The sequence below is a fragment of the Anopheles gambiae genome, chromosome 2, assembly GCF_943734735.2.
Source record: "Anopheles gambiae chromosome 2, idAnoGambNW_F1_1, whole genome shotgun sequence".
In the NCBI taxonomy this organism is placed as follows: domain Eukaryota; kingdom Metazoa; phylum Arthropoda; class Insecta; order Diptera; family Culicidae; genus Anopheles; species Anopheles gambiae.
In genome coordinates, this window is record NC_064601.1 from 66,696,396 (window position 1) to 66,715,922 (window position 19,527).

At 40.1% G+C, this 19,527-nt stretch overlaps 3 protein-coding genes across 8 annotated transcripts; 1 reads left to right on the forward strand and 2 right to left on the reverse strand.

Annotated features, from left to right (window-relative positions):
• Positions 1-98: 98 nt before the first annotated feature.
• LOC1278484 (chymotrypsin BI) lies at positions 99-1,550 on the reverse strand. Its single transcript, XM_318080.5, has 3 exons — positions 1,296-1,550; positions 744-1,206; positions 99-665 (listed from the first exon to the last, which is right to left on the reverse strand). Exons 1-3 carry the CDS (start codon positions 1,440-1,442, stop codon positions 328-330), a joined length of 948 nt encoding a protein of 315 aa, XP_318080.5. The 5' UTR covers positions 1,443-1,550; the 3' UTR covers positions 99-327.
• A 662-nt stretch (positions 1,551-2,212) lies between these two features.
• Positions 2,213-11,431, reverse strand: LOC1278483 (pyruvate carboxylase, mitochondrial). Of its 5 annotated transcripts, none has more exons than XM_001689044.2 (8): positions 11,230-11,431; positions 7,646-8,079; positions 6,318-7,570; positions 5,828-5,875; positions 4,546-4,943; positions 4,201-4,460; positions 3,021-4,126; positions 2,213-2,935 (listed from the first exon to the last, which is right to left on the reverse strand). In XM_001689044.2, exons 2-8 carry the CDS (start codon positions 7,996-7,998, stop codon positions 2,763-2,765), a joined length of 3,591 nt encoding a protein of 1,196 aa, XP_001689096.1. In that variant the 5' UTR covers positions 7,999-8,079; positions 11,230-11,431; the 3' UTR covers positions 2,213-2,762. The 5 variants fall into 5 exon arrangements, with proteins under 5 accessions (XP_001689096.1, XP_061507360.1, XP_318078.2 ...); XM_061651376.1 differs by having other exon boundaries at positions 8,320-11,375; XM_318078.5 differs by lacking the exon at positions 5,828-5,875 and having other exon boundaries at positions 11,230-11,399.
• Positions 11,432-16,148: 4,717 nt separating this feature from the next.
• Positions 16,149-19,527, forward strand: LOC133392180 (uncharacterized). Of its 2 annotated transcripts, none has more exons than XM_061651380.1 (2): positions 16,149-16,167; positions 18,798-19,527. In XM_061651380.1, the coding sequence occupies exon 2, from the start codon at positions 18,805-18,807 to the stop codon at positions 19,450-19,452; it is 648 nt and encodes a 215-aa protein (XP_061507364.1). In that variant the 5' UTR covers positions 16,149-16,167; positions 18,798-18,804; the 3' UTR covers positions 19,453-19,527. The 2 variants fall into 2 exon arrangements, with proteins under 2 accessions (XP_061507364.1, XP_061507363.1); XM_061651379.1 differs by lacking the exon at positions 16,149-16,167 and adding an exon at positions 16,847-17,602.

Consider the following 19,527-nt stretch of genomic DNA (forward strand, 5'->3'; position numbering starts at 1 on the left):
ATTGTTGAAACATATTATATAACGATATGTAACATTTCATACTTTTTACACGAAACTGGCGACAAAGAAAAGAATAAATTGACTAGCGCAAACTGCTATTTCCTCTGTATTATTGGCCATATATATTTAACGATTGTTTCCAACTACGTACATCTATAACGGTGCTTATTAAGGGATAAGAACATTTCCGTTTCCTGATGAGCGTCAAGTAGTAGTAGGGAACGTTTTAACCCTAGTACAGAAAAATATATGCATGGTTTTTCCTATCCATTGCTGTGGGAATCGGTAATGATGATGACGGAGTTCGAGCACCAGATTTTTTTTTATCTAACTCAAAACAGACGCAAGACTTCGAAGACCTGTTGTTTTTGCTAACCACGAAAGGTAGTTCACGGTACGAATGTATCCTGAGGGATCTCCTGTACTACAGCCCCGGCTAGACACGAAAGAGACTATCCCAATCTGCACCCAACTGCTGTCATCCTGTTGCATTACCATAGGACCTCCCGAATCTCCTTGGCAGACATTTTGGTACGGTCGTTCCCATCCGACTGCACAGAGCGTGGTATTGCGTATGATAGCCGCACCATAAACATTGGTACACTCAGCGTTTGAAATGATCCGCATGCGCTCGTACTTTAAAATTGTCGATATGGACTGGATAGCTGGGAATTGTAGAAACTGGTTTTAGTGATCAAAACAGTAGTAGGTTCAGTATGTTAAAAAAGAAGGTGACGGCATACCATCAGACGTTCGACCAAATCCAGACACCGTAACCTGGCGACCTATGTACAGATCCGTGGGTGGTAAATTGATCGGTAGCTTTATTGGATAGATCTCTAGACTGTAAGGCACTGGTGAAGGCAGTCGGATCAGGGCAACGTCATTCGTCAACTTCCACGGATCAAACTCAGGATGCACAAACTTGATGACAGTGGACATGGTAAGTCGAGCCATATTCAGATGGATTGAGCCGAGTCCTATCTGGAACACGGTATAGTCGTTGGCACAGTGAGCTGCTGTAAGAACCCACTGGGCCTCGATCAGCGAACCGCCACACACCGTTACAGAACGGCCAAGAGCTGCCCGAATTGACGCTTGCCATGGGAATTGCCCTGTTGTAGCTGTCTGCCCGTTTACGACCTTGGCGAGCAACTCACGAACTGTTCTCGGTGCATCATGCCTGGGGATGGGAATGGCAGTGAGCTGTTCTTGAAAATGTTGATAGCACTGTGTCATAGGCGTATCGAGATGATTTCGACACGCAGGCAACATATTGCCCTGGTTGATCGTACCTTCGAGTTCGTTCTGTTGCACGCCACTTTAACGATCGTGGTACCACAGATGCACAATAGCACTATAACCATAAACAATTGGCCACCCTGTTCGTGGATCGTCGATCTTCTCGCGGTATACCATCTTGCCTTACTTGCTGGCACCATGTTGCTCGGAAGGGCTAGATAAAGGATATGTGCAGCGTGGTGCCAAGTAAGCGCCAAACACTGGGTTTACCAAACGAAAATGGTGAACCACTTGAGCGAACATTCTTATATCTGTCTACACCATTGTAGGGCTGCTCTCGATTTTATCGACAACGGATACCTGCCAGCGCAAAGAGCGCAACGAGTGGAAAAGGTTGTCGTGCAAGCAATCGCTTCGTCTGGGACAGATGTTATCACCATAACTGGACAGTGGAATACACTCTTCGTACATAAAAGATAGGAAAAGTACCGTCGCATCACATAATTCAGTTCCACGATTTTTTTTAGTTTTTTGGTTTTACTAATGAATGCGAATATGAAGCATATGGATTTTGTTTGTGCAGCAAACCAGCTCGGTGTCCGCCGATGCCAGGAACGTAAATAATCCTTTTTTGTACCAATGCCATCCACATTTGTTTGGTGTTTGGACAAATGTGCGATACCTATGGAATAGTTTGGTGAAGTCATTCGATTGTCTCAGATATGGTGCTCTATCACTTATCACCAATTTGTACACGTTGCTATCTATTCGCACAATAAGTAACGGTCTTGTCACCCTTTCTGGACATATTTGGGTACAGGAAGTGATTGAGATCTAATGGGGTAGGTAGAGCTCTCCAATTTTAAGCACATCTTTGAAAGTCAATGAAAACGGTTAAGCTCATCAAACAAAGTGTTCCTTGATTGCTATATAGTTTGTCGGATTGTATCATTCAAATCAAAACAAAATGTTCTAGTAATATTTTATTGTTTCATAAAAAAACACATTACCATGCGCACCTTAAACGCATTGCATATAAAATATTTTATATTTGATATCCCTTCCCAAACCATAACTAAACAAAAGTCTCATGAAACTAATCTAACAAAAAAAAACACAATATAATCTATCAACAGCTACGGAGTTTTGATGATACGGGTTTTATAAAACACGTTGGATAGCTGGGTAATGAGCTAGGCTCGGATGATTTCATTTCATGTAATTATCGGATGCAGTTCTCATAGAGTACGATGCAAAGAGTAGTTAATTGTACCAATATCGTAGAGCGCAATCGGTACGATTAAAACATTGCCACAAAGCACGATTGTGATGACAGTGAAAACTAACTTCTAGAAGGCCATCATGTTTGTATGATCGTAACGCATGTTAATTTAATAACAATTTCATGGCCGTTTTCTTTCCATGTAGTGTTTTGTTGGGATGTATCCTTTCCCTGCATGACCGTAAACCGGTATCAGCATCAATTATAAGGCATATCATTGGGTTTTTTTGCCGAAACCTTATTCAAGAGTCAAAAGCAAGTCTTCTCCTTCGAGTTTCATGCCGTTGCTGATATCCAGTGTTTTCACAACGCCAGCTCGGGGCGACTGCACCACCATTTCCATCTTCATTGCCGACAGCACAATCAGCGGCTGGCCTTTCTCGACGTGGTCTCCAACCTTTACCTTGATTTCTATAAAATAGATTCGTGAAAAGTAGATACAAAATATTAGCAAAAACGGTACAACGGTACTGCTTGCTCGTCGAATGAAACTTACCGATCACGGATCCGGGCATTGGGGCACCAACTTCGTTTTTGTTACCCTTGGTAGCCTTTGGATGGATGTGCAACTCCTTGACTGCCTCCTTGTCGCGAATCAGCACCGAACGCAACTGACCGTTCAGTTCGAAAAACACTTCTCGTTCACCGTTGGCAGTTAGATCTTCGGCCATAGCTAGTGTCTTGAAGCCAAGCGTTTTTCCCTTCTCTATGGTTGCCTCAAACTCCTCACCTACCTTCGGTCCGGTAAGAAATACGCGTGTATTTAGTTTATCTACCGGCCCGAATGTATCGCGGAAGTTAAGGAAATCGTTTGTAACTTGAGGGTAGAGGGCTGCCGACATGACATCACGATCTTGCACGTCGGGATGAGATTCCTGTAGCGATTTCTTAAGTGCATCAAAATCAAGTGGAGCCAGTTGAGCACCGGGACGTCCCTCAATGCGTGGCATATCCTTAAGTACGCGAGATCGTAGGGGTTCGGGGAAGCCGCCATGTGGTGTGCCAATAGCACCCTGCAGGAACTCGACCACTGATTTCGGGAAAGAAAGCTCCTCCGCTCGTTCCAGCACCTGGTCGGCCGTTAAGTGGTTTTGTACCATGAATTGGGCCAAATCACCAACGACCTTCGAAGAGGGAGTAACTTTAATGATGTCTCCCAATAACAGGTTGGCCTCACGGTACGCCTTTTTGACGTCTTCAAAGAAATCCCCCAATCCAAGCGAGTAAGCCTGGAATTGCAAATTCGTGTACTGTCCTCCAGGAATTTCATTCATGTACACATCGGCATTGCCCGATTTCATCGTGGTGGTGCATTCGAATGGTGCATATAGCGTACGCGTTTGCTCCCAGTAGGCAGAGTATTCGCTAATATCCGGTAATCCTAAGCCAGTATCGAGACTGGTGCCCTGAAGAGATGCGACAACCGCTCCCATACTCGGCTGCGAAGTCATTCCGGACATGGAGTCGACCGCGACATCAACGACATCGGCACCAGCCTCGGCACATGCTAGCATAGAAGCTACGCCCGCTCCTGATGTATCGTGTGTGTGAATGTGAATTGGTACATCTGGGTGTTTTTCGCGAATAGCTGTAATGAGTAAGCTGTAAGACAGTAGCACAAAAAATGTTTAATAATGAAGAAAATCAACGACATGGTTGTATCACTTTCTTCGTACCGTGCGGCTTGCGGTTTTAGCAGTCCAGCCATATCCTTGATGCACAGGACATGAGTCCCTGCTTTGACTAATTCGTCGGCGAGGTTAGTGTAGTATTTAAGATCGTACTTGGTTTTTTTCGGATCACTCACATCTCCAGTGTACGAGATAGCAGCCTCCACTACACCGCCAGCATTACCGGCCGCTTCCATACCGAGGATCAAGTTCGGCAGATAGTTCAACGAGTCAAATACTCGGAAAATATCCATTCCACATTGTACCTGGCGAGGGAAGGAAACGTCCGAATTATGATAATTTCATCCAAATGTTACCTAAAGCTACCAATATTTCATTCTAAACGCTCACCGATAGTTCACAGAATTTGTACACCACATTATCGGGATAGTTCGTGTATCCAACGGCGTTTGCACCGCGTAGAAGCATCTGGAAGGGAATGTTTGGAATCTGTTTGCGCATTTCCTCCAACCGTTCCCATGGGCATTCGTGCAGGAAACGGAGTGCGACGTCGAAAGTAGCACCTCCCCAGTTTTCTAGCGAATATAGGTTGTTAAATTTGTGCGCCACAAACGGCGATATCTTCAGCAGGTCGTGCGTTCGTACACGTGTGGCTAGTAGCGATTGATGAGCGTCGCGGAACGTGGTATCCATGAGTAGCAGCTTCTTTTGGCTTCGTACCGCCTTTGCAAAACCTTCAGGGCCTTCCTCCTGCAGAATTTGTTTGAAACCACGCGGTGGCTCTGTAACTGTTTGAACAAAATTACTAACCGCTCCTGATATCGGGTATTTTCGAGTTCGTAAATCGTAGATTTAAAATAAGACGAAGAAAGGATGACATGCGATGTAGTGTGTAAATTTGACAATGGAATATGCGTTTTGAATGTAAATGATTAATGTATCAAAATTATTTAAAAAAATAACAATATATGCTGCAAAAACTTGCTTAACATAGTTTAGTTTAGTTCAGATTTTGGAGTTAATATTACATCGAAAAATATTCATTTTTACACATTTATGTACAGGCACGGGTCATGCAAAATTTTAACAAACATTAGTACTAAAACGGAATTAGTGCTAATAATTACCGTTATATTGAAATTCGAGTAAACTTCCTCGAGATGCAGTGTATAAAGCAAACAGTCAAATGCAGGCCATGCAACAGTATGTGTCATTACATGTTACATTACCACTGTTGCCATTATTTTGTATTAGTACACCACACAGCAATTACACAATGGCACCATCACAAGCATTTACCGTACCAAAAATTCTAGGAAGTACTATTCTAGGTTGTGGCCTATCGAGTATCTATAGCTGTAGTAGCTGCGGATATTTTATTGTGTCGGCAAAACATTACATATTCTGTTATTGGTTAGCAACAACGCTTAGTTATACGTTTTTGACGTGAAGTTATACGAAGATTGTTGCAAATAAGGTTTTGAGGGAAATGCTGAGGTGTGTCTCGTGTAATATTGTTGTTCGTGTTCGTGTGTAGAAGGTGATAATACCCCATTCCATTGTTTTATGTAAGAGTCATTGTGTTGTACCGCCATGTAGTCATGTTAACAGGCAATATGTATCTTATTCAACTACTTTTTTTTACATTAAACGAGCAAGAGAGACAGTCTACCTTTTCTTGTACCCTCTTCCTCCTCGGCCAGTGCTTCCGGTGATAGATCTATGAGGCGAAACACATTTGATATTTCGCGACAGTGCGTCGAGTTCGAGTGTGCGAATTACGCACGTAAAATAACATTAGTATAATAGGTTGGTTTGGGATTGGGTTTAAAAGCAGCACACCGGTCGTCGTCATAGTGGTGGTAGTTGTTGTCGTCGTGTTGTTAACCCCCATGTTGTTCATTATAATTGCATTGTAATCGTAGTCATTAATCAACACACAGAAAACAATAGCACACGTTTTAACAAGAAATTATGACAAAAAAGAAAGAAAAAACATAAAAGAAAAACAATTTGTTTGTTCAAGGAAAGTTAAAGGAAAAGTAAACACTATACGTCACACAAAAAACACATAAAAAAGAACAGCGACATAAAACAAGAACAAAACGGCTTTGACAGCTGGTAATAATGATACTAAATGCGTATACTGCCGTGTCACTTACCCAATGGCAATTGAGGAACGTGCGGTTGAACTTCAGCGGGCTTTAGTTTCGTCGCGAGTGGAGTGGTCGGTCCATTTACCAAAACTTCGCCAAGATAGTTCAGCAGCTTCTGAGCGCGGTTTTTCGATTTGGAAAATCGGAACAGCTGCGGGTGCTCATCGATAAAGTAGGTGTCAAGTACTCCATTGAGGAACTTTTGATTCTCAAGCACATTAAGTAGGAATGGTATGTTGGTTTTGACACCCCGAATACGGAACTCGCGCAGGGCACGGTTCATTTTTGCCGCGGACGATTGTAGATCCGAGGCGTGCGATATGACTTTGACCAGTAGCGAATCGTAGTACGGAGAAATAATGGCACCAGCGTAAGCTGAGGCGCTGTCCAAACGAATACCCATACCTTCGCCGGAACGGAATACCTCCAAACGGCCTGTGTTTGGTTGGAAATCGTTCGCCGGATCTTCCGTTGTAACACGGCACTGAATAGCATATCCTTGCGGTTTGATATTTTCTTGCGTGTAGCCAAGTTCGGGCAGGGTCATACCTTCAGCAACACGGATCTGCGACTGCACCAGATCGATGCCAGTAATTTCCTCAGTAACGGTATGCTCAACTTGTAGTCGAGCATTAACTTCGATGAAGTAAAAGTTTCCAGATTCGTCGCACAAGAACTCGACCGTGCCCGCATTTTCATAGCCCACGTGCCGCGCCAAACGAACGGCATACTCCGTCATTTTGTCCCGCACTTCAATCGGTAGACGGGGTGCCGGCGCAATTTCAACTACCTTTTGATGGCGTCGCTGCACGGAACAGTCGCGCTCGTACAGATGAACGACATTTCCCGCTTTGTCACCCAGCAGTTGCACCTCAATGTGCCGCGGACGCTCAATGAACTTTTCAATGAACATAGCACCATTTCCGAATGCTGCTTTTGCTTCGGAACTGGCACGCATGAAGTTATCTTCAACTTCATCCATTTTGCGAACGACTCGCATGCCACGGCCGCCACCACCGTACGCAGCCTTAAAAATGACGGGCAAACCATGCTTACGACAGAACTCGACAGCCTCCTCTTTGGTGGTTACTGGTCCATCTGTACCGGGTACAATGGGCACACCAGCCTCGATGGCAGCCTTGCGTGCAGCGACCTTATCTCCCATCTGTTGCACAACTTTCGGCGAAGGGCCAATGAAACGCAATCCTGCATCGATGACAGCTTGCGCAAAGTCAGACCGTTCAGACAAAAATCCATATCTGAAACAAAAGCAGCAAAGCCATTAGGGGACGGTCGAGAAGGATGATTGAAGAAATTATTTGCCAGACAATTACCCAGGATGAACGGCATCAACATCATTTTCCTTGCACACTCGAATGATTTCCGGAATGCTGAGGTATGCTTCAACAGGGGCCAGCCCTTTTCCTACCATGTATGACTCATCTGCTTTTTGACGGTGCATATGCATCTTGTCCTGTTCGGAGTAAACGGCCACGGATCGGATTCCAAGTTCCGTGCAGGCACGAAAGACACGAATGGCAATTTCTCCTCGATTCGCAACCAGCACGGATCGTATGGGTTTGTATTCGACCTGGCTTGCAAAGCCATTTTTACGGATGGTCCATAGGCGAGCCCGATTTGTTCGCCGTAATCCTGCAACAGCGATTTGGGCACTGAATAGCTGCATCTTGACGTTTAACGGTTACTCTTCAGTTGGCGGTGGACGGTGGATTCCAAGGGTTGCTCTTGTGTTTCTACTGCTAATCCTCTAGAAGTTTTAAGAAAAGACAAACAAAACTGTTGAGTACATTTTCAGCATATGTGTGCCTTAAGTGAGATTAAGGCATGAGCTCTAATAGCCCAAAGTTAGACTGTATATAACAAACAGTTCCATCGGCAAATGAAGTGAAAAAGAACTTTTCGAACTGTTATCATTTGAAATTCAATAAAATATCCAACTTTGTTCGAAGTAACACATCTTAAACAAGTGATAAAATTAGCAAAGTACCGGCTGGTCAGTTTTATATAACTGGAACTGAAACGGTGAATAGAAACAGGAACTAAGTTGCCTTCGCATTGGCATTGCTAGTAGTTCGTTCGGCAAATCGTTGATTTAGGTTCCAAAGTGCAAAATGTGATTTTGTTTTCGTATTCATGTTGTTGATAACCCAGGGCAGGCATAATCAATAGTGGTTTGATTTATAAACAATTTTGCTATTTTGTAACAACCAAACAGCATATAAACGTGAATGCAGTCAACAGATAAAGGTGTTCATTATTAAAAGCATAGTAATAAAAAACGTGTAAAAAGCATTGGCAGTCGTTACACATATTGTTTGGAAATACCAAAAATAAATGTTGATTAGGCGATTAGCATAGTGGGTCATGAACTGGACTGGCTGCTCTTCATCTATTAGAGCGTGTTTTGAATTCAAACTTCAATGTACACTTCAATGTAAAAAAAGTGCTGACATATTAGATCGTAAATAAAAAAGAGGCCAAACACCGTATGATAAAATCCAGTAATTCCAGTAAAGTTTACATTGCTCCAAATATTGCGGGAAAACCATATACTAATGAACTAGGAAATCTTTTCAATGTGGAACTGGAATTCAAGAGTTTCTCGCACATCTTACACAATTGGGATACTGTCAACACACTACACAAACTGTTTCCAAAGGCCCAAAATCCTTTTGTTGTTAGAATGATAAAAGAAATTGAAATGATTCTCTATCAGCAAAAGTAGACCATTTATTCTGTTTGTTAATCTATAATAGAGGCAAGAGTTTTGAAGTTTGGAATTTATTTACAGGGAGTTTTCAGGAGCGGCTATTACTTTTACTGGCACACATTCTGAACTCGTCCGCATGGGAAGTGAAACTTTTGTTTCACATGTTGATTGATAAAGTTGGTTATCACCATGCTGAATCTTGTGTGACAGGATGTTGATTCGATGGCACTCTTATTGGAACGTCAACAACTTTACAAATACAAAATATTGGAAATTAACTTTTTTTTTGCATATCGAGATAGTCGGCAACAAATCTTTCAGAAAATTGTTCTTTTGTAGCACTTTGGTCAACTAGAAGCAGTGATTGCGATTCTAGAAAGTGTACCAATTGTCTTAGAAAAAGCATGCAACCCTGCCCGTCGTACACGTCATATCATTCAGTTCGAGTCTACGATTGGTGATAACGATTGCTAGCCGTTACTTTCATAAATAAATAGCACTAATACCTTGGAAATATCAGTTGAAATTGATTAGTTATGATTAAACCCGTCGGCCAATTCAGAGTCACACGGCGGCGACAGTAGGCAGCAACAGCAGAATTGATTGAAAGCATAGCAAAATACGTTGAAATCAGAATAGAAGGGCAAAAAAAAGCGTAAGACGATTACGGGTCCCAATCGTTATCAATAACTAACACACATTGTACAGTTCTCGCATGGCGGTGATCTATGAGTGCCAAAGGAAAATGTGTTTAAACCTATTCGACTCGTGTGTGGTTATGCTGCCTGCCACTCTCCGGTTATTGCTGTGCTGCCACCAGTGGCTCATAACCTTCATTTGCCCGATAATATTGATCATAGCTTCAAAAGCTTATTGGAGTTTTATTACATTTTATTTTTATTTGCATGACAGTGTGCGATCTTTGGCAATTTGATAAGATGAAATTCGCCAGAATCGAACTATCAGATGAATTTGTTTCTATATCTGCATTGAGTCCGTTGTGTCGGTAATAACAAACATGAACAAAATTGTATTAACATTGTATTTTGACTCAATACCTATTATTTGAAATCCACTTGTACATTAAAAAAAGACGTATAAGACCATAAAAACCTTGCTTGATAATTCATATTTTGGTCACATTCTCCTATTAAGTCCATCGTTACGCTGGTCCACTAAAGACCGCGTGTTACCTGCACGGTACACAGAACAAATCACATCACCATCTACACACACAAAAAAACCTTGTTATTAGCTTTATTTCGCGACGTGGACATTGAACTCTTTTGTGGTGGTGGTAGTAGTAACGTAAAATCTTAAGAAAAAAACCTTTCATTTGACAACCTTTAGATCGAAGGTCATCGCGTGCGGCAAACATATGGTAAAGTAATGGGCGGAAAAATAAACAAACTAACACATGAAAAGCTAAAACCGTTCAATGCAAGTGTTCAAATAATGTACGCTAGCTGAAGTGTAATACTGATGCGTCTGAGCGCTACGTTATTACATCGTGCGTATTATCAGGCCCCAGATGTTTACACGCATCACATCGAAACGCGTATCGCTTGGTGTACGAACAGGGGGCAAGATTATTGTGCACCTTTCAGCACGACATTGAAACGGGGAAGAATTGGTGTCAACTGGTTTCTTTAGCTTTAGTGTAAGCTTGTCCAACGTCGTCGGTATGGACTGGTGCCACGCATCGTGCGATGATGAAGCACAGAAAAATCTCTTACCGACCCTTTTGATGGTCGTACGATTTCCACTGCACCCATCGTTAACACTAACACTAACAGTAACTTTTCTCCCGTCCGTATCTCGTGTGTCCGTACAAGCCATGACGCGGTGCTAGTTCGATCGGCGGCCCGGTGCCGAATAAAACTCGGATGGCTTAATGTCTATTACGCAACATATTAGAAAACAATCTTATGTCTGAATTGACAGTGTAGATGTTGGGCAAACCAATAACGCAAAATGCAACAAGTAATAGCATTGGACAAGACAACAGCTAACAACGTAGTAGCTGTAACACGTTACACCGGCATGTCAACTACAATGTTATTGTTTGGGCAGAAGAAAACCAAAAACACGCCTTGATGTTTCGTCCCCAAATCGAATCGATCCACTTATACATTCTTGGGACAACTGTTTGCACAAAGGTCGTAATTAACTAGGCAACAGATTTACCATAAGCAACAGCACGATGCGGTGAAAACCTCAAACAGCCCCGACGAGGCACAACACTGATGTAGATTACTATGGATGCGGACGATTCCGAACACCGTATCCACCGTTACCGTCCCATGAACTGAACGTGAAACTGAACGCATCGGGCCCATATGTCCGCATGGCAGCTGATTTCATGGCATGCGTACTGTTGTGTTTGTGTGTTATGTCTATCGCAGCACGTTGGACTTTTGTTGCTGTAAAAGTCCAAAATGCTATACGTGAGACGTTAATATGTTGAATAAAATATGTATTTTTTTATGTAAGTAGGTATGGTACTTCTATATCCCCATACCTATTGTGTGCCGAAAAAGTGGTCGAAAAAGTGTCAAAATGTTTTAAATAAATGTGAGCTGGTAATTACCACAACAGATTATACTTGCTGTTTCTCAAACATTTTAACTTATTATTGTTTAAAAAATGATGGTAAACGTTACTTTCATAATTTTGCGTAAGGGATGGTAAGGGATGAATTGGTTGGGAATCATTTACAATTTATAGTCAGAAGTGAATTTGTACAATTGTAAAGCAACATTCCGAAGTCCAAGTTATCGTTAAACAATCTTTTTCGCCGGTTTTACTCCAAATGTCCCACTATGCACAGGGGTATTAAACACTCTGTATACGTTTTAATTTGAGGTTAATACAAAATAACAAAATAAAACCAAAATAATGTTGTGCATTCTCATGTTACTTTGAAATAACTTTATTTTTCTGATCGCTAGGGCTGTGTCTTGTTATTTAGTGTATCAATCTACGCGCTTACCCTTGCTAGTAGAGGTGTGTAACTCTAGGTAATAGTAATTCTTTAAATCTGTATTTTGAGCGTTGAGGTTCATGGATGATTTTATCTTTTTTATGCATATAGTAGAGCACAGAACAAATATACATACATAATACTTCTGTTTTCTTTGTTCATCAATGATGTCTGTAATGTTTTACCTCCTGATGGTCATCTCCTTTATGCGGATGATATCAAAATCTTTTTACCTGTGTCCTCTTCTTCTGATTGTATGAGTCTTCAGCATTACCTTAATGCATTTGTTCATTGGTGTTCATCCAACTTACTTTGCTTGTGCCCTGATAAATGTTCTGTTATTTCTTTCTCTCACTCTCTTTCTCCTATTTCATTTAACTATACTCTCTCTAACTCGTCTCTCTCTCGTGTTATGTCCATCCGTGACCTTGGTATTATACTCGACAGTCGTCTTAACTTTAAACTGCAGCTTGATGAGGTTCTACTAAAAGCTAATCGAACTCTTGGGTTTATTTTACGTTTTACCTCTATTTTTAGAGATCAAAGCTTCTTAAGAAACCTTTATTGTGCTCTGGTAAGGCCTCTTCTTGAATATGCTAGTATCATCTGGAATCCTCCTACTATTGATGGCTGTTCGAGAATTGAAAGCATTCAGCGCCTTTTTACCAGGGTTGCTTTTCGTCGTTTGTTCGGTGCTGCCTCACTACCTCCCTATGAAACGCGATTGCAGTTATTCAATCTTCACTCTTTAAGCTTCCGCCGCCAAGTGTCTCAGGCATGTTTTATTGGTGGCTTATTACTTTCTGATACTGATGCTCCTGATTTACTCTCGTCCATCTCGTTGTATGTTCCCTCTCGTTCCCTTCGTCCTCGTGATCCTCTGTCAATTGAAACACGTCATACTCTTTATACTTTCAATGATCCTATTCTATCCTGTTTCAGGTTGTTTAACCACTTTTACTATCTCTTTGATTTCGACTCCTCTCTCAACTCTTTCCGTAACCGTATTTTTTCTTCTAATTCTCTTTAATTATTCTTCTAAGTTTCATTAAGTTTTGATAGTCTCTACGCTCTACCTATGTTTTTTTCTTTATTTTTTTTTGCTAGGTCTAGACTAGTTTAGTTAGGTTTAGTTTTTCATGAATTATTTTCTTTATTTGTTAGGGTTTATTTAGTTTTAAGTCTGCCTTATTTAGCCTTGATGGCGGATATTGTATTAGTAAATGAAATGAAATGAAATGAAATGAAATGAAATAATTATGTTTAATCTGTAGAGTATCCACAATCTCTAAAGGTGCACATCTAAATATTTTCCCCCATTGCTGCCTCATCATTGCATTTTACTACGTAAGCGGTTTGATTCAATTTTGAAATTATCCACATCACAGTTGTGTTATGCTGTATCACCTTGATATTGGACATTGAGTGTAAATTCGCACTCTTTTCCGTGTCTCGTCGGAACGATTCCTAAAAGCTAGGTAACGGTTGACCACTCGGTCCGTGAAGATTATATCTTCACATAGCTCATGATTGGAACCACGAATCACACATCATTGAAGGTTTAGATCAGGGGTCTCCAAACTACGGCCCGCGGGCCGCATGTGGCCCTCGTGAGCCTAAAATGCGGCCCGCGGTGATGTTGCAAAGGATAATGTAAATATCATATTAGTTTGACAATTTACAATTTACTAAACCAAGACAAAAATCATGTTATTATAACAAAAAAAATGCAGAATTTTAAAATATTCATTCAGTATTTTCATATAAAAACGAGATTTAAACGTTCTCATTACCACCAAAATTAACGTCAAAATGGCCCACAACAACATTATTTACGAAGCAATGCAGCCCGCGAATTGAAAAGATTAGAGACCCCTGGTTTAGTTGAATGATTTTTTACGAAAGGTTCATGAAGCACAGCACTATTGTTGTTAGAGTTGTTCGTAGGGGAAGGTAGGTAAAGACGGACACCTTAAGGAAAATGTTAAAAATCCTGGAAAATATTAATACAACGACCATGAAAATGTGCAAACATTATCTTAAACTTGGATTTTATCAGAAAATGTGATGAAACTTTTATGTATCTATCGCCTTTCATGTTTTTTTATGAAATAAGTATTTGTTTTTTCGTGCAGTTTTGAAATGTTCGGGTAAGACGGACTTCACCTGATATGGGAAAGATGGACACCATCAAGGCTAAGATGGAGACCTGTAGAAAACGTTGGAAGTTGAAGAGGTTTACAATATTTAAACCGATCCCATTGATTTCCACATCCTGGCACATACCAATTCTTCGTCAAATGCAACGGCGGTTCATTCAGCCGTTAATTTAGAAATTGTAAGCGCCACTTCTAACATCTCGAAGAATGCAGAATCTAAAGCACTATTGAAATATCGGACACTAACAGCTGACATTGCACCAGCTTACAGAAAAAAACAGTCTAAAACTTCTCTTTAGGAAATTACTCTTATTAATTACTTTTTGAAGTGCCTCACCAGCGCCGAGCGAGGAATAGCATAACGCATGACTGCTATTTTGACCGGTGGTTCATTTCTCGTTAATTTCAATATTTTCTCTAATCGCTGGAAGGTGTATATCTTCGTAATACACTATTTAAAGGTGTTTGATTAAATATATTCATCGCTAATTGATATAAGAAGTAACATAAATCAACATATTCGGGGTCCATCTTTCCCTACGACAGAGAGCCTGTCTTTAGTGTTAGGATTTATAAACCGCCAGAAAAAATTGTTTTATTTTTTTTTCATATTCTTTCGCCAGTTTTTTTTTCTGAATAATCACCACAACTCATTAATGTAATAAAACTTCCGAAAATGTAAACAATGCAAGTTACGGAGCTTAAGCTCCTCAGAAGTCAAATTAGATCCACAAGGGTGCGCACGATTGAAAATTGTTTTTGATAGTGAATTTAACCAATTTTGGATACATTGTGCCAAAAATATTCTAAAATTCGTTTTTTTCCTTTCAGTTTGGTTGCTGCATTGTTGAATTATTCTAAAATTACCTTTTTCATGCATTTATGAGAAGTGTCAATCTTACCCGCAGTGACCGTCTTTACCTTCCTTCCCGTGCCACGCATTCAGATCATTTCAGTCAGTATTTCTCACGGGTGCTATCGCCATGAACTATGGCTGGTGGGACTAATTTGGTAAAAACTTAGAACAACTAAAATTATCGAAAGCGTGGTGTATTGATCTGTATGGAAGTACTTGCTGTAAAAGAAAAATGCACCAATCAGATAATATAGTAGACCCCTCACGTTTACCTTTGAATATGATTTTGCCATAAAATTGGTGATTGTAACTCTAGTAAATAAGAACATGTTGCAATAACAGATATGTTGCACTGATTATTTGCATATATGTTGAGAAAAAAATAAAACAAAACTCAATCCATTTCTAATTGCAAACCATGCACAGCTTATGTGTACTTAAGATATGATTTGTGAATTCCGAGGTATTTAATAATTTAAAATAAATAATATTCATGTGGATAAACTAAAACCAAACAACACGTTGGACTCTGTAATTACAGGACATTTCCACTGCAATGATATCTCTAAACAAGATCATTTTGTAAAAAATACGGCCGAAGCCGCAATAATGTTAATTTACAAAGAACAAAAAATCAAAATTTATAGCCATGTATAATACTCAATTGAACAAACCTCTCGTACGGTGTATACGGAGTAGTGAAGCAAAATGTATTCAGTGTTGTTCAATAATGTTCTAATACAGGGGTCTCCAAACTACGGCCCGCGGGCCGCATGCGGCCCTTAAGAGCCTTTAATGCGGCCCGCGATGACTGGGTAAAGGTTAAATTAAATAGATTTCTTTTCTGACTAACCAATCAAAATTTATTTTTTTTAATTCTGGAAGACGAAAATCAAGATTCAATAAAAGAAAGCTCTAGAAATTTTATGTATTTTGCTAGTATTTTCTTATTAAAACGAGATTTGAACTTCCACCCATTCTGAAGGTAGCGTCAAAATGGCCCTCAACGAAGTTGATTGTGAAGCAATGCGGCCCGCGAACTGAAAAGTTTGGAGACCCCTGTTCTAATAGATGTTCCATACAGATCGTGACGCAACAAGTAGTAGTAATAGTCTTCTATAATACAGGTAAGTTATTTAATCCAAAGTATACCTGCTTAAATAAATATAGTATAAATATAAATAAAGTATAAATATATATGAAGTGTTTCGAATTCCCGCAAATTATACGAGATTCATTCAATGTCAATGTTGCGCTTGAGCTGTATGTCATTGTGTTAAAAGCAAACATAAATGGTTAATAAGTCTATGAAAACTATGGTTAGCATGAACAAACACACACAATGTTAGAATTTATATTGTTTCCCACAGCAAATTGTATGGCCAATGTCATGGTTTTATTTGAAATGACCTAACCAAAAAGGTATGAACAATTCACACGCTCAATTTGTGCACAGTGAGCAGTCTGCTGGATCAAATTAATAATAACAATTATTGTTACTACTTCGTTTGTAGCTAAAGATTTAAATTACAAAAACCAAAATGATTTTTTTATTATCTATATAAAAGGTCTTATCGTATTTTTACTACAGATTATGCTATTGTGTTTCAATATGATGTTACAAATGCTACAATTTACTATGTTTTCCTTTAATATGGTTAACTTGTCAAACCGCAATTGCTTCTCGATTGCTGCAAATGCAAACACTCATGCTATCATCATTATTCTTGACTACATTGAACGCTCTTTCACGATGAATGAGTTTGAAGCATAAGTTCTTAATGTAGTCCCATACTTGACGTGTGTTTTATCAAATCGGAACGTTTTGCAGGAGTTGTGGTATATTTTATAGCAGCAGCCTTAAAGCTTATGCTAAGAGCAGCCGAAACGAAACTTTACTGTTGCGAACGAACGCCGGTAGACGGGATGAAGGCACAATATAAAATGTGATAATAAGAGTAAATGAATGAGTGAGTGCGTGAGCTCGCATGGGAAGAAAAGGAAGAGGCACAATTCCATCTGATCTACTGCTTCCAGACCGGCTAGCGGCCAGCCAGCCAAGTCAGCTAGCCAGCCAGCCATGCAAGATATGGAAGATGGAGCAGACCGTTGAAAACGGTGCGTAAAATGGATAACGAAAAAACACTTAAAAGCTCCGCAAAATGTTAGCACGGTGAAGAAAAAGAACGAGACACCGTAAAGAAAGAAAGAAAGAAAAAAACACACAGCCGTGGTAACAAAAAGGCCTCCAAATCAGTGAAACGTAGCTTATTTCATTGGCCGCTTGTTTACCGCAAAGATAGCACGTGCTGCGTTGATGCTGTCGGAATACAGTTTTTGGCCAGGTGCTTAGATTTGAAGATCGGTCGAGCACGGTGCAAAAGGATCATCGTCTGCAACAGAGTGTGATGACGCCAAACCCGGAAAACTCACGTGTACACTGCCCTTAGTTTTCTTAACGGACCGATTCACAGGTTGCACAGCTCTTGGATGTTTTCCGGATCGAGTGTTTCAAACATTGTGCGTCCTATTTACGAATTCACCGACAATGCAATTTATAAAGTGAGTATCGAAAAACGTGATCGACATTGAACGTGTGCGGCATGTTAGTGTGTTAGGCACAAATACGCAGTTGCCGTGATAAACTTTAAAGTGTAAAATCGCAAAGACGTTGTTCAACAAGATAATAGCTAGCATATATTTACTTGGAGGCCAATAAAGGAAACGTAGATAAATACATTTTAATAAATGAATGTAACAAACCATCGTCCACACGGGGCATGCAGAAAGAGATTGAAAGATCATTGACTGACCATGTACCACGATGCGGGGCATAAAGTACTATTTCTTCCCATTTTGTTGCATTCGATCGTTTATTCATGTATGCTGCGTGCTTGCTGATTTTTAATGATTCTTTGTTGGTTTCTGGTTCTGTAAGTATCTTATTTTGTGCTATTCGCTTGTGCCAGACTTGTTCAGTGTATTGGACGGGTAATAGGTATGGGGTGCGAAATCCAAACCGATTTAAGGTAGCGTAAATAAGTTATGAGATAGCTTATCAAATTTCCCAAGGACTCAATAGACAATGAGAGTGTGTTAATCATATTTGATAAGTTTTTCGGAAGTCGTTTGCTCTGGATTACCAACTGCGTTGAACTGTACCAAAAGTGTCGGATGACCTTTCCTGTGCGCCTATGCGATGCGCTATTATGATGTGCGTCGTATAGCAACATGAAGCACACATTTGGATCGAGCTGATAACCAATGGTGTACATTTGCCAATGGTTTGTTTGTCCATATTTTTGGGAAAAAAATGATTGTAAATATTTACCCGTACGATCCTTTCACGATCCCATTTTATGTTTGTTTTGTGTAGGCGTTTCGGTATTTTGCATCGTAGTATGATTTGCATGCACATTGACACATTAGCAACTTAGCGATATAGGATATTTTCACACTTACATAAAAAGTGCAGTTGTTTGATTGTTTATTTGTTCAGATGGCTCATATGTTAGGTTGAATGGAACTTTATTGGATATGATAGATATTAGGCGCTGAATTTTTCAATTGGCGCATTCGTTGGTTTATCAGTACATCACAACTAGCCAAGCCATTAGAGGCCTACCATGGCCAGATTTTCGTAAAATAGATAATTACTGTGTAGACAAACCATACAATCACGTGATTAACACGTAATGTACATAAAAAATACTACCTAATTATAGTACAACATTTTCACCCATTTTTGTATTTCTAGCGGCCTGATGAATGTATGGACGTATATGTACCTTTTGGGTCTGTTTCATCAAATCAGGGGACAATTCAAGATTGTCAGCTTTGACAATGCTAATGTAACGCATCCATCCAATGGAACTGGAAACGTCAACTTTGTCCAGATCAAACCAATAGTAGCTCGAAGCAGCAATGAATCCGCCGGTTTGTCTTCAAAATCAATGAATGAATCGTCAAGGATGCTTCATCAGGACAGTGTGCCAACGAACACTATCGAAAATAGATTTATAAAACTCTCCATCGTCAATTTGACTGCTGCTGGTGATAAAACTCGCGAGCGTAAAATTCAACAAACGGTTTCGAATCAGCGCAATATAAACGATGTCTCCTTCGAGAGCCGGAACAAAACTCAAAAACCTGTGACAAGTACAAAATTTGTCACTGTTGTCGGTTACGCAAAAAAGAGTAAAATACGCTCCACCACGCGAGCGGAACTAGACCAGAAAGCAAAGAAATCATCTACGTCCCTAGTTGATACAGAAGCTTCTTCCAGTAGGATACGGCGGAACAAATATAGGAATTACAAATCACGCTGCCGTTGTGATCGTATATGGAACTGTGTTAGAATACAAATATCTGTTGCACGTTGCGCACCTGATTTTTTCATGTGCTGTTTTTAAACGTGTTGTGACAATAATAATAACAATAATAAAGAAACTATGTTTGAAACAATAACGCAATTTCAGCTCAAATTG